We start from the raw sequence: 14867 nt of genomic DNA, 5'->3' as shown, positions 1-14867 counted from the left end.
ACACCCAGGTACCATGCACCCCTTTTTGTGGTAAATAATTTGTATTTCTTTCTTTTTAGCTCTTAAATATGAACCTACTAATGTCCGTTATCTGTGGGAGCGATCAAGCCTTTATGAACAGATGGGTGATCACAAAATGGCCATGGATGGTTATAGGCGTATTTTAAACCTTTTGTCTCCATCTGATGGCGAACGTTTTATGCAGCTGGCTAGAGATATGGCAAAGTAAGTTTGGAGTGAAACAGATCTACTTGCTCCGGTTAACCTTGTTTTGCAAATCAAAGCATATATTTGGAATAGAATGTACCTTTCATTGAAGTTCAAGAAGTGTTTTGCCTTATGTGTTTTATTGTTTTGTTTATTGAGACAGGGTCTTGCTCTGTCACCCAGGCTGGAGTATAATGGCATGTTTATAGTTCACTGCAGCCGTGAACTTCTGAGCTCAAGTGATCCTCTCACCCGGCCTCCCAAATAGCTGGGACTGTAGGTGCACGCCACCACACCCGGCTAATTTTTAATTTTTTTTTGTAGAGACAAGGTCTTGCTGTGTTGTTCAGGCTGGTCTCGAACTCCTGACCTCAAGCATTTCTTTTGCTTTGGCCTCCCAAAGTGCTAGGATTACACATATGAGCCACCGCGCCCAGCCCTGTATTTTAGATTGTACCGAATTTTCAGTACTTTTCTGTTTCCAAGTCAACTGTGTCATTGCTTAGAAAATTGTGTATATAAGGTTACATTTCAAGTGCTCAGAGGCTTAAAAATGGGACATGTCCTAAAAGGAAGAGTAGGTTCTCAGGTTTCCAAACTTAGTCAAAAGTGTGTATATTTGGAATAATTAAAAAATTATTTTTTATTGCAGATGTGCCAATGAAATGTTAATGATTTGGGATCTTCTATTATTTTATCTTGAGCCAGTATATAATATTTTAAGACTATAAAAATTCTCTTTTACAGTTGGCACATTATTGACTGTGGTATATATTTTATTCTAAAATATGCCCTACTGCATTTACTTCTCTGGTATGCTGCGCAGCAAAACAAAGTTGGAAACATTTTTGCTGAGTAATGCCTTGTGATATGCTTTCCATTCTAGAGATACCATATGATATTTTGTTCTAGGAGTAACCATCTCCATCAGGGTACATTAGGGATGACCCTATTAATTCCATGGCCTTTATCACAATGATGCTTAGCTGTGAAACTGTCCCTTACCCTCCCAGGGGTGGGTTACATAGGACTACTAGAAAACATTTCTAGGAAATTTGTTGAGGCAAGGCAACCTAAGTTGATCTCTGATGGAATACAATGAGCACTGAGGGTCTTCCCAGGTTATTTGCTGTTAGTTAAATCTATAGCTGTCACAGTGGTTAGTCCAGTAGCCTTTGACTTTGTGAAATGTTAGGTGGCCTATGATAGTAAATTGGTTTTCCACTTCTATTAGATATAATACTTTTTTGGGAAAGAGTGATGATTGTCAGTTCTGCCACTGCCATTGAGGTCTTTCCTATGTGGAATTCTATCACTGTAACTTCTGTTTAGGCTTTCCCTTTGGTCCCTGCTTTCCCTCCAGAAATATTATTGAATATATCTTTGGCAGTAGGTACTATACAGGAAACCAGGGTATCCACTATTGAACAAGTTTTAAAAATCCCCTACTCTTGTAAAGCTTACATTTCAGTGGGAGACATAGGCAATAAATAAACAGCTAAATATATAGTACATCAGATGTTGATAAGTGATATGAAGAAAAACAAAGCAGGAAAAAGGGATAGGAATTTGAGGTATGTGGTGGGGGTGTGTTATTTTAAGATAGACTGGTTAGAGAAGGACTTAATTCTCTGTATTATGGTCATACTGACTAAAGGTGAACTGAAGTAGGTACGAGAACAGATATTCAGGGAAGAGTATCACAGGTAAAGGAAATAGGAAGTGCAAAGTATGGTTAGGGAAGCTGAAGAATTAAGGGGAGCAGTGCAGAGAGGTATCAGAGGAATAGATCATTTAGCCCTTTTGGGCTATTGTAAGGGCTTTGGCTTTTATTCTGAATGAGTATGGAAGTCACTGGAAGATTTTGAGTAGAAAAGTGACATGGTCTGACTTAAATTTTAAGTGCATCAATTCTGGCTGCTCTTTTGAGAATAGACTGAACAGTGGAAGGGCAGAAGCATGGAGACCAGTTAGGAAATTACTGTAGTGATACATAGAAGGGAAAATGGTAATGTGGACCAGGATGGAAGCAGCAGGAACTGGTACGAAGTAATCAGATTATGTATGTATTTTGAAGGCTGAGCTCTCAAGATTTTCTGATGTATTGAATATGAGGGGTGGGTTGGGGAGGTGGACAGGGCATAGAGGACTGAACCCTAAGGCACTTCAATGTTTAGAAGTCAGAAAGAAGAAGAAACAGCTGGGAGACTAAAAGAAAATGGCCAGTGAAGTAGCAGGAAACTGAGAACAGCATGATGTTCTAGAATTTAATTGAAGAAAGAACTTCAAGTAGGAGGGATGATCATCTGTGTGAGATATTGCAGATAGATCACGTAAAATGAGCACTGAGAATTGACAGATTTAGTAACAAGGAGATTGGAAATATTGGCAGAATGGGGAGACGAAAAGTTGATTGGATTAGGTTAAAAAGAGAATGGAAAGAGGCATTGGAGACAGGGTATGGGGGATGGACAACTTTGGGGGAATTTGCAAGGGGAGCAGAGGAATGGGTTGTAGGGGTGGGAGAATTTTTTAAGTTGGGAAAAATTACAATTTATCTTTTTTTAGATGGGAGTAATCAAAAATTGAGGGACACATTGAAGATTTGTGAGGGAAGAGACAATTGCCTGAGCAATATCCTTAAGTAGATCATAGGGAATGGGATCAAACTAGGGGTTATTTTCATGTATACAATTATTTATCCTTGATAAAGGGGAAGGCAGATGATATGGCCAAAGATACTGGTAAGTAGGTAGATGTGCTGGAAATATGTGGGATGTTCTGATTTAATTCTCTTTTCTTGGTAAAAATGTCAAGCAAGGCCATCAACTGAGAGTGGGGACTGGGAGACTGCTGGAGGTTTGAAAAGAGAGAGATGTCAATAGTTGTCTAGGACATTACTGCCCCACAGACTGGCAGTATTTGCATCACCTGGAAGCTTGTCGGAAATGCAGGATCTCAGGCCTGCCCCAGCTCTACTGGATCCGAATATGCGTTTTTACAAGATAGCCAGTTGGTCCATAGGCTTATTTAGGTTTGAGAAGTACTGAAATAGGTAACTGTAGTAATACTGCTCATCAGTACCATGGACCTGCTTGAGGCTGTTGGTCATCAGTTTAGAGTGAGACCAGTCAACATGGTCAGCTGGGCAGATGGTGGTGAAGAGTAGATATAGTTGGATTTTAACCAGGCTTGGAGTTTTATTGAGTGATTTTGATCAAGAGAGTGCAGGGCAAGAGAACTGAGGATGTATGCAAAGGAATAGCTATAATGTTGGGCCATGGAGAAGGAAGAAAGTGAGCCCAGGCGGGGTGGAGGCAATAATGAAAAAGTGGTAGGACCTATGCTTTGTAGATCTGTTGAGGTAGAAGAGTTGGTATTGGATTACATAGGGAATGAGCTGGAATGATAGGAGGTAGCATTTGGAGAGTGAGATGCTTGAAATTATGACACTGTTTTACTGACTTTGCACATTTTTTCTGGATCAGTTCTGATTACGATTTTAAGGAAATACACATTCCTCTCAAATTCTAAGAAAATGAAAATCACTGTTCATTGTTAGATAGCCTAAGCAAGGAAATTAGTTTTATAATTGGAATTAAGTAAATATTCATCCATTTTGCCACTTTTTTTTAGGAGTTACTATGAAGCCAATGATGTTACTTCTGCTATTAACATAATTGATGAAGCTTTCTCAAAACACCAGGGCCTAGTCTCCATGGAAGATGTTAACATAGCAGCTGAACTATATATTTCTAACAAACAGTATGACAAAGCTTTGGAGGTAGGAATGCTTATGTGTTTCTCTGTTAGGTTTTGCATGTGTTTCTGTGTTCTGGAAATTCTTAAAAATTGGCAGGTCTTCGTTTTAGTTATATTAAATTATGTATATATTTAAAGTCTATATGGAAACAAGTGATTTCTAGATTCTGTAGCAATTCAGTATGAAACATGAAGTGTAGTTACATAATAAAAAATATTGCCATTATCACAGGTGCTAAGTATGTCTGTATTTCAGGGTAGTAGGACTCAACAGTCAGATGAATTGCTGTGATTTAGTTCTTAAGCTGGTTGGGGGAAAGTAGGTTGGTTTGATATAAAGAAGTTATATACATTGAGTTTGCATTAGTTAATAGGATATTAAAATGTTAATGTGTCACAGGGTTTCTCATTTTTAAAAGACTCTTTCTTTTTATAGCCCAACTTTATATTGGGGATTATTTGAAATAACTGTACAAATCTTTGCATTATGAAATGGTTTTTCACACATATTTTATTTCCTTTCTTCTTTCCCATTCTTTTAGATAATTACAGATTTTTCTGGAATTGTGCTGGAAAAAAAAACTTCAGAAGAAGGCACCTCAGAAGAGAATAAAGGTTGTAGTTTCCTCTGCTTAGGAAAGTGTATATAATCCTCTCTTGGTCATAAGGTGGCGTTTTATGGTGAAAATTTATTTCATACTGTGGTGAGTTGATACTGTTCTCATAATAAGTTTTCCCAAGAAGCATTCTTTTCTCAGAGATTTCATATCTTGTGAGTATTGACTTACAAGTAATCTTTAAAAAAATTTGTTTTGAGTCCCTGTATGTCCATTTGAACATGGCATTTTTCATTGACAGTCTTTTTCATTCATTTTTATAGGAAAAAAAACGAATTACTGAAGTTTATCAAAAACTTTTAGCACTGAAGCAATTTACTTTTCAAATAGGACCTAAAATGCTCTTATTTAAAACATTCGACTTTAAGCTTAAGCATTCACATAATAAGTAGAAACTAATATGATTACCCCACATTGTTTGAAAACTCAAATATATAATTAGTGATCTGGTTAGAAAGTTATACCTAAGTGTGGCTTGCAGTCTCTTTGTACCATACTCATTAACCTATTCTGTAAAAATATTAACATTCAAGACCCTATATCAAGTTGTAGCAAAATTGATCTTTATGAGCAGAGTATATAACCCGGCTCTTGTAAGAGAATTCCTGTATAGTACCTTCAGCCCCTACCCTGTGAGGATTTTGATGGAATCTGTGGAAGGGGCAAGTGAGTTGGTACTGAGTCCTGTCTGGTTCAAAACAGCTCCTTCCGTGGCCTGTCATGATGCCTAAAAATTCCATCATTATGTAATCCTTTGGGCTAAGGCATAATTATTCAAAAACAAAAACTGTTACTTAAAATATGATCCATCCTAATGGTGAGCAGTAATTCACTTACACAAGCCAATCTGTGCTAATTCATAGAGAGTAAGGCCCAAGGTGAGATGTGGGACAGATAAATGTTGAAGTGGAAAGTTGTTGGGGAAGGGAAGCCCAGTTCAGTAAGTTTCTTGTAAGGGACTGCTAGGTGTGTGGAGACTACGCAGATGAGTATGATATTTCCTGCTCTCAAGGAAGTGGAGGCGGGAAGAGGCATTCACATGAGGTGCATACAGTTTTAAGAGTTGTGTGATAATTTCTGTAGCAAAGTTGATGTTATGGGAAAATAGAGGAGGGCAGTATACAAGGATCAGAAGATGTTTACAGAGGCCCAGTTTAAGCAGACACCCATGGGGAGTGTGATCCAGATTGAGTCACAGGGTGTAGGAGCACTGCTTGGAAGAGCAGGACCAGATCACAGGCTGTGGTTGGGGCTGTTGAGTCATCAGGGTGGTGTGAATGAGTAGAATAAGGAGTAGAAATTGTGGATGAAAGCATGGATTAGGGCATGTGAAGGAGGCTTTGCCAGTTTTGATACTTTACTAGGACCTGGCTTAGGCACGAGCCAAGGCCCAATGAAGTTATTATTTTACTGTCATAATTTCTGCTTAAGATTTTTCTTCTTAATTGTGTTGAAAATCTGTCCTTTGTTTGGAAAACTTGGTAGAGAAATATCAAGTTCTGTTCAAGTTTTAATTGTAGATATAATCATTTTGTTGTTTAATATATTTTACTTCCCTCCCTCCCTCCCTCTTTCCCTTCCTTCCTGGCACATATTAACATAAATCAACAACAGGTTAGAGTTTAAGTAGTGGCTTCTTTATTTTTTAGCATGTAAAATAACGGTGCATCTGAAATCTGGCAGCTTAGTGTTGATGAAATAACTTTAAAGAAAAAGATATGTCCAGAAGACTAGGAGATTAAAACAGATACAAAGTGAGCAAAGGTAGTTTTTTAGTATGCATTTTAAAAAATGAGACCATTTATGGTAGATTATGTATTGTCTATTGACAGTCACATTTTAAAATTCTTCTGAATGTGAAAGACCTAATGGGAGTTCAGGAGAATAAAGTATCAGTGACACAAAGACAAGCTTTTTAAAAGATAGTGTTGTTAAATGTTAGTTAATAATATATAAGCTGTAGGGGCTATAAATATATATACTGCTTTCCTTAGCATTGTCAAGTTGCCATTAAGGTATCTAAATACTTACTCTCAATCTCCATACTTACCGGATTGAACTGGTAACAGTTTGTGTACCTGCACAGGTCCCAGACTAGTTTGAGTAGCACTGCCCTGTAGCATTATGAAGTGACCTCCTTACCTTTTTAAATATAGTTGGTCTGAATTCTACATTGTCTCATATTGAGATTGTGACACCTATTTTTTTTTGTTTGTTTGCACCTGCCTGCTATACCTTTGTCCTTTTATTTTCAGCTTTCCTGAATCACTTGATTTTAGGTATACATCTTGCATTCAACATAAGGTTGAGTTTTACTTTGTGATTTGATATGAAAGCAGGGTTTTTGACCTATGCATCTATATACACTATATTTTTAAGGCCTATGCTGAGATATAAAGTATTTCATATACTATAATTTTCTTGCTGAAAGTTAAAACACGTAGATATATTTTATTGAACAGTGTCTTAGTCCGTTTGGACTTCTCTAACAAAAGACCTTAGACTGGGTAATATATAAACAACAGAAATTTATTGCCCACAGTTCTGGAGATTAGGAAGTCCAGGGCACCAGCAGATTTGGTGTCTGGTGAGGGCCCTTTTCTCATAGATGGTGCCTTCTTGCTGTGTCCTCACGTGGCAAAAGGGACAAACAAGCTTCTTCAGACCTCTTTTACAAGGGCACAAATCCCACCCACATAGTCACCTCCCAAGACCCACCTCTTAATAACCTTGGGCGTTAGGTATCAACACAGGTATTTTGGTGGGACACCAACATTTCAGACTGTTAGCAAACAGCATTTCTAGAATGAAAATCAAAGTGATACAGTTGGAATGTAGAACCCATACATGATAAAGATAGAATCAGATTTTAGTAAAGAAAAAGGCTCATTAAAATGATTGCATTGTGTTTAGTCCTTATTCAGACAGGTGACTTTAGCTACTGTCTACAGAAGAAATGTGCTGTGGATACAGCCTTGAGTGAGACATGGTTCTTGTCCTCATGGAGCTCAGGGCTTAGTGTGAGTAAATTTACATGGTAGGTAAATTCTGCTTTCTCGTTGAGCGGACTAAATATCTTAATTGGATTTCTGATACCAGTTATTGGCTTAGAGCTCAGTGATAAAAACAGTCTCTTAATTAAACTTGTCCGAATCCTCCTATAACTTGGTAATTTTAGGCAATATAGTCTCCCCTCAGTGTTCATGAGAGATTGGCTCCAGGACACCCCTCATACCAAAATCCTTGGATACTCAAATCCCTTATATAAAATAGTGTATTATTTGCATATAACTTATGTACCTTCTCCTGTATACTTTAAATCATCTCTAGATTACTTATAATATTAATGGTAAAACCACAATTACTTCTGCACCAACCTAATAATACAATGTAAATGCTATGTAAATAGCTGTTAAACTGTATTGCTTTTTAAGTTTGTATTATTATATATATATATATATATTTTTTTCCCCTTAACATTTTTGATCTGCAGTTCATTGAATCTGCATATGTGGAACCTGAAGGTATGGAAGACTGTCATAATTTATATGACAAGTTCTGTAAAACAGATAGTTATTTAATTCTTGAAGTAATTTTTTATTTCACCACTTAGGATACATCTGTAATGTCCTCTATACTTCAGGTTTTTCTGAAACGAAAACATGTAAACTTATTTGGAATTTATTAGACTTTGCAAACTACTTTAAATGTGGATAAAAATTCCTTTAATTTCCCAGGGCTTTAAAAATTATTTTGTTGTAATGAGGTTTTAGAAAATAACACAGTATTATTTTATCCTTTTCTTAGCCTGTTTCTAGTGAACACTAAAAAGAGACTTTTCAATTCAAGAAAAAAAAGAGAGAGGGTTCATATATCCTCATTATTTTTGTCTTTTTAGTTCTCCGTAGTTTAGTAGAAGGTGTGAAAGTAAGTTTTGGATAAGTACATAAGGTATTAGAAATCGAACAGGAAGCATACTTGCTACCAAAGGACAGACTGAGAGAGATATAAGAACTTATTAATAGAGTTGGCCACACTAAGAATTGACTGTGGAATCATTTGCTTTGAATGAAATAAATGAGATCTTACATAGAAGATACACATCTCAAGCTTGCATATAGTAACTGCTTCTTGTCTGTATATTCTCCAGCTCCTGAGAATGTTACCTGCACTATACCTGATGGCGTGCCAATAGATATCACAGTGAAGTTGATGGTCTGCCTTGTACATCTCAACATTCTTGAACCACTTAATGTATGTAACAAGATCTGCACTTGAGATACTTCAGATCAAATGCACCATCTCTTTTCTTTAGATGTCAAGAAATTATAACTTGACCCTAGAGTTTCACATTTCTTAATAACCAAGGAGGTAACAATAAGCATCAAATAATTTTGTATGAATATCTTATAAAAACTAAAATTGTTTTGCAATTGGGCTTACAGTAATTTATTTTTCTTTTAAAATAACAATCTAAAGAGCATAATTTGAGATTGTCTTTAGACCATTTGAGATTGTCATTAGACAATTAGATAATTGGTAATAATTCTGACAGCTATTCTTTTTTGCGGACTTTGGACCAAGTATATTATTGAAAAAAAAAAAGTACTTAGCATCTACTTTGTAAACCTTAGGATAAGATATTGAGTAAAATATACAAATCCATACCCTCATGGATTGGGATGCTTTTTTGTTTTAATGGGATTAGATAATAAAATAAATACATAACATATACGGGACATTGGCTGGTGATAAGTGTTCTGGAAAAAAAAGGAGGAAAATAAGGAATATTGGGGGCAGGGGAAAGTTGCAGTTTTCAATAGGGGATCAGGTGACATTTGGCTGGGCACCATGGTGCACACTTATAATCCCAGCACTTTGGGAGGCTGAGGCGGGCAGATCTCTTGAGCTCAGGAGTTCAAGACCAGCCTGGGCAACATGGTGAAACCCTACGCCTACAAAAAATACAAAAAATTTAGCTGGGTGTGGTGGCGCACACCTGTAGTGCCAGCTACTTGGGAGGTAAGGTGGGAGGATTGCTTGAGCCCAGGAGGTAGAGACTGCAGACCCTGTCTCAAAAACAAACAAACAAGGTGACATTTGAATAATGACCTGAAGGAGGTGAGGAAGTAAACCATGGGGATATCTAAGGAAACAACTTTCCAAAAACATTAGCAAACACAGAAGCCCTGAGGCACAAGATGTTGTGCTGGTTAGACGAAGAGCAAAACAGATGAGCTGTGTCTTAGTTCCTGCAATGCCTGTCTTTAAACAGATCCACAAAATGTGTTCACTGGGTATGAGTTATTTAAAATAAAGATGGCAGAAGTGAACAGAAAAATGACCATATAAAGCTGTTTTTATTAAGCCTTGCTCCTTTTCAGCTTGCCTCTTATAACTGATATGTAGGTTAAAAAGAGAGCTATAGACTTTGGGAGGCCGAGGAGGGTAGATCACTTGAGGCCAGGAGTTTGAGACTAGCCTGGCCAACATGGTGAAACCTTGTCTCTACTAAACATACAAAAATTAGCTGGGCCTGGTGGTATGCACCTGTAATCCCAGCTACTCAGGAAGCTAAGGCACGAGAATCACTTGAACTCAGCAAGCGGAGGTTGCAGTGAGCCAAGATTGTGCCACTGCACTCCAGTGTGGGTGACAGGGAGAGACTTCATCTCAAAAAAAAAAAAAAAGCTATAGATAGATGTGCACGTTTGTAATGAATGTTTAACTTGGGGCTTTTATTTGTGGTCTAGCCTCTCTTGACAACACTAGTAGAACAGAATCCTGAAGATATGGGAGACCTATACCTAGATGTTGCTGAAGCTTTTCTGGATGTTGGTGAATATAATTCTGCACTTCCCCTCCTCAGTGCTCTTGTTTGCTCTGAAAGATACAACCTTGCAGTAGTTTGGCTTCGTCATGCAGGTAACACTTTTTTGTGGGAGGAAGAAGTTTTAATCATATAAGCAGCCAAGAACTTACTTTCCCAAGATGGTAATAATTATTATAGTGCAAGTGTTTCTGGTTTCAGGGGAGTTTTTTGAAAGTCAGTATTTTAAATTGTCTTGCTAGGCTACTAAGTGATTTCCCCATCACTAATGCTTTGGAGGAATGATTTACTTAATGATGCCAGAGTGAAGTTGAAGGACTCACATATCCCTTAGATGCCTGTCTTGAACCTCTCTTAACCATAGGGTCTGGTTTCTAGTAAAGGATTGTCAGACTTGGGGCAAAATCTAATTTTGAAGAGTTTTTATAGATTTATATTTAATATGTTTTATTGGGAAAAATTAATATATTTTTCAATGCTCTTTGAGCCACACATACTCAAAATTGGGTTTTATCAGCCATTTATTACACTGTGCCTAAGTCCATAGTAATCTGCAGTGAGTCATTTAGACTGGAAAAAATAGCTTAAGAAACATGACTAAATCTTTTGAAGAAATACATGAAAGCAAAAAATATTCTAATAGGATTTCTTATAGAGTCAACATAAAAGATGCATTAAAAATCGAATAGTCTTGGTTTCAAATACTGTGTGATGGCAGAAAACTCTAGTGGCTCTTACATGAAAGCAAAAAGTATTCTAATAGGGTTTCTTATTGAGTCAACATAAAAGATGCATTAAAGATCGAATAGTCTTGGTTTCAAATACTATGTGATGGCAGAAAACTAATGGCTCTTAAGTATTATATGATGACAGAACTGTATAATTAGAGAAGCATTGATTGGCATTTTGGGGCAGTAGTGCACTCACATCACAGATATGAGCTAGGAAAGAGAGCACTTAATGATTAAGATAACACTTTTCTGTTTAGATGAATAAATATGAATACAAATGTAATACCATTGTAAAAAGCTGCATTATTTGTGAGATTTGAATTTTAAAGACATGAGCAGGATATCTTAGTTTGTATTGCCTTTCTACTTAGGGCTGTGATATTGAAACTGCTCCTGTGTTACTAATAGTGTATACTTTAAAAATCCTATTTAATCATGATTCTGATCAATGCTGTTTCCATTTTGAGCCCATGTGGCTTGAGATGAATGAAAGATAAAATCTCAGAGTCATCTAAAAATGATAAAGAAATTTGGGATCAGTATATAAGAAAGATAATTAGAGGAATTCAGTTATTTCAGTAACAAAATAACAAAATGTTTTTAAAGTGAAAAATGAGAAAATGTAAGAAATGTCACTGTGATGATCCATCCATATTAGTGTTCTTCCTTTATTATCAAAATTTAACCTAAAGTGATGGTCAGGAGAGATTTGAAAAAGCAACTGGAGGTAAAAAATACTTAGGAGATACAGTGCAGCGAAAAGGATGGAAAGAAGAAATGCTCACAGAGACTTGTTTTCACGTTCAAATGATCGCATGTATTGATTGACTGATTGACTGATTGGGTGTAAAGTTTGAGAAATAGGGCCCAGTAACCTCACTCTGAGAACTTATACTCAGGAACTAATTGAGTGGGATGAGAGGAGGTAGTTTCTATTGGGGATCACAAAACTTGGGAGCCTGGCAGGTAACAAAAATGAGTGAAGTGAGAGAGAGAGAATACTAGGGAGAGGTGGAAACTGAGGAGCCCTTTCTAAAGGGCACTTTCTCTGCATGGACTGATGTGTCATGTGGGAATGGGGCACCCACTGTGGCCAAATACAGAACTTTCAAAAGAATCCAATACCCCGGATTTTATTAAAATCCTAATTTTAAGAAATGTAGGATGTTAATAGTTTTTAAAAGCACTGTGGGCTAATAAAACATACCTGTGGGTTACACTGGTCTGCCGATTGTGTGCTCTGGTTTATATATGTGAAGATGTTTACTGCAGTATTATTTATTAGAGTAAAAATTTGAAAGCAACCTAAATGGCAAATGATATAATTACATAATCAGTTTGATTATGTAACCATTCAAAATGCCAATGAAGACAGTGTTTAAAATGTAATGCTCAATGAATAAAGCAGAACCCTAAATTATATGTATACACTGATTACTCCTTAGCAATTTAAATTTATTAGAGAGATCGATTGATTAATAGAGATTAGGGATAGTTTTAAAGTACTAGAAATACGCATTCATTTCTTGTTATAATTTTTTATATTGCTATATTTCTTTTAAAATGGAAGAGTAATTTTGGCCAGTTTACAAATCTGTAGTTCATACTTTTGCTTTATTTTAACATCATCTTAGAATGTTTAAAGGCCTTAGGCTATATGGAGCGAGCTGCTGAAAGCTATGGCAAGGTGGTTGATCTGGCCCCACTCCATTTGGATGCAAGGATTTCACTTTCTACCCTTCAGCAGCAGCTGGGCCAGCCTGAGAAAGCTCTGGAAGCTCTGGAACCAATGTATGATCCAGATACTTTAGCACAGGATGCAAATGCTGCACAGCAGGTGGGCCATAGAGGGAAGTTTTTCTTGGTATATTATATTTTAGAACTTTCTCCTCCTTTAAGGATGTCTCTATAGCTTATATCCAAAATTTTATTTTAGTGTATTCAAGTTTTTGAAAAATGATTTTAAGTATTGGATTTCAGCCACTGGTTGGGTTACAAATTATAGTTTTTAAAATATTGGCTCTTAATTATTGTGAAAGACCATAAAGCAATATGGTTTGTTTCTTTAAAATGTTTCTATGCAAATAAAACAATTTGTAGAAAAGGAATCTTGTTAGGCTCATCATCATGTGCTTATTTGTTTAGGAACTGAAGTTATTGCTTCATCGTTCTACTCTGTTGTTTTCACAAGGCAAAATGTATGGTTATGTGGATACCTTACTTACTATGTTAGCCATGCTTTTAAAGGTGGGTAATGATCTTTCTTTATGTTAGCCTTGTTGACTTTTTAAATGTTTAGTATTTCATTTAAACATAGATTATACTACTTTATAATTGTTTTTCTTCATTAAACTCAAACTTTTAAAAATGAAAGATAAAAACAAAAAAGCTAGAGGTTATTGGTATATGACTGAAAGTTCTTGACAGTAGCTTAAGTGAAAATCTTCCCTAGTACATATTTAGAAAAGTGAGCACCATGGTCTATCAGATATTGGCCCTGTGGACAGTACTATGTGCCAAAATTACTCACTTTGCAAAAGTATTTTCCAGATCTAATATTCTTTCTGAGTCCAGCTTACTTGCAGGGAGGTAGCTCTGTGGGTGTATCTCTGGGGATGTGTGTATATGCATGTTATAATGTTAACGTGAATTGCCTTTTTTCTTTCTGAGGTGAGGAATGTGACCCAAAATTCCTTTGGTAAGAGAAAAATAAGTCAGTTCATTCTAATTTTAGTTTTTTAATATAGTAATTTGGTTTCCTTTTTTCTTACTAAGGGAGCTTTCAGTCTTGTGGCATCTGTGACCCATAGGTTTTCTTTAAAAAATTATTGTTTAGAGCTGGGTATGGTGGCATGTGCCTGTGGTCCCAGCTACTTGCGAGGCTAAGGTGAGAGGATCACTTGAGCTTAGGAGTTCAAATCCAGCCTGAGCCAACATAACAAGACTTTGTCTCTAAACAAAACAGTTATTGTTTAAAGAATCTGAAATTTTCATCTTTAATTCAGGTAGCAATGAATCGAGCCCAAGTTTGTTTGATATCCAGTTCCAAGTCTGGAGAGAGGCATCTTTATCTTATTAAAGTATCGAGAGACAAAATATCAGACAGCAATGACCAAGAGTCAGCAAATTGTGATGCAAAAGGTAATAACTTCATTTGCATTATGTTATATAAAATTTGGCTGAATTGAAAAAGACTCATGAAGTAACACTGGACTGCAATCTAATTGAAAATATACTTTTCAAATAAAATGAAATTTTCCAATCTAAATCTCTCAAGTGTAATAAACTCATTCGATGTTAAAAAGGAAAGGCTAAATGTAAATACTTTAAATTAAAAAAATTAAAAGGAAAGCATCTGCTTGGATCTGTGAAAGAAGTAAAACAACACTTTGACTTTTTAAAAAGAATATATTTTAAGAAATTTGTGAAGATTAGATGACAGTATAGATGATTTGTCCAGAGACTTCACTTATATATATTCCATTCTCTATGAAATAATTTTTAACAAATGTAGCAATAGTCATAGAAACTCTTTGAAAATAAGTTGCTGTGACCTAGTCTTAAGTAATATAACTTTAAAAGACTACAGCTTCTACCTCTGCAGCTTGTGTTTTTAACCGTGTTTCCTTATGTTGTATTTTTCTCCCTGTGTGATCTGCCTGTTTTCTTTCAGTAATTCCTCACTGGAGGTCCATGGTTAGTTTTTCTTAGGCTCATAAG

General features: G+C 36.2%; 1 protein-coding gene across 2 annotated transcripts in view; it reads left to right on the top strand.

Moving 5' to 3' along the window:
• GTF3C3 (general transcription factor IIIC subunit 3) overlaps positions 1 to 14867 on the top strand; it is a 35779-nt gene that overhangs the window by 10317 nt on the left and 10595 nt on the right. For both annotated transcript variants that reach the window (XM_003309377.6, XM_024355003.3), the window contains exons 6-13: positions 60 to 225; positions 3844 to 3991; positions 4512 to 4584; positions 8737 to 8840; positions 10340 to 10511; positions 12782 to 12984; positions 13293 to 13394; positions 14153 to 14288. In XM_003309377.6, the coding sequence (XP_003309425.4) occupies positions 60 to 225; positions 3844 to 3991; positions 4512 to 4584; positions 8737 to 8840; positions 10340 to 10511; positions 12782 to 12984; positions 13293 to 13394; positions 14153 to 14288 (1104 nt within the window). The remainder of the gene's footprint in view (positions 1 to 59; positions 226 to 3843; positions 3992 to 4511; positions 4585 to 8736; positions 8841 to 10339; positions 10512 to 12781; positions 12985 to 13292; positions 13395 to 14152; positions 14289 to 14867) is intronic.

This window comes from Pan troglodytes, chromosome 13 (assembly GCF_028858775.2).
Source record: "Pan troglodytes isolate AG18354 chromosome 13, NHGRI_mPanTro3-v2.0_pri, whole genome shotgun sequence".
Classification (NCBI taxonomy): Eukaryota; Metazoa; Chordata; class Mammalia; order Primates; family Hominidae; genus Pan; species Pan troglodytes.
The sequence above is the reverse complement of the archived record's forward strand: the minus strand, read 5'-3'. Positions and strand labels throughout refer to the sequence as shown.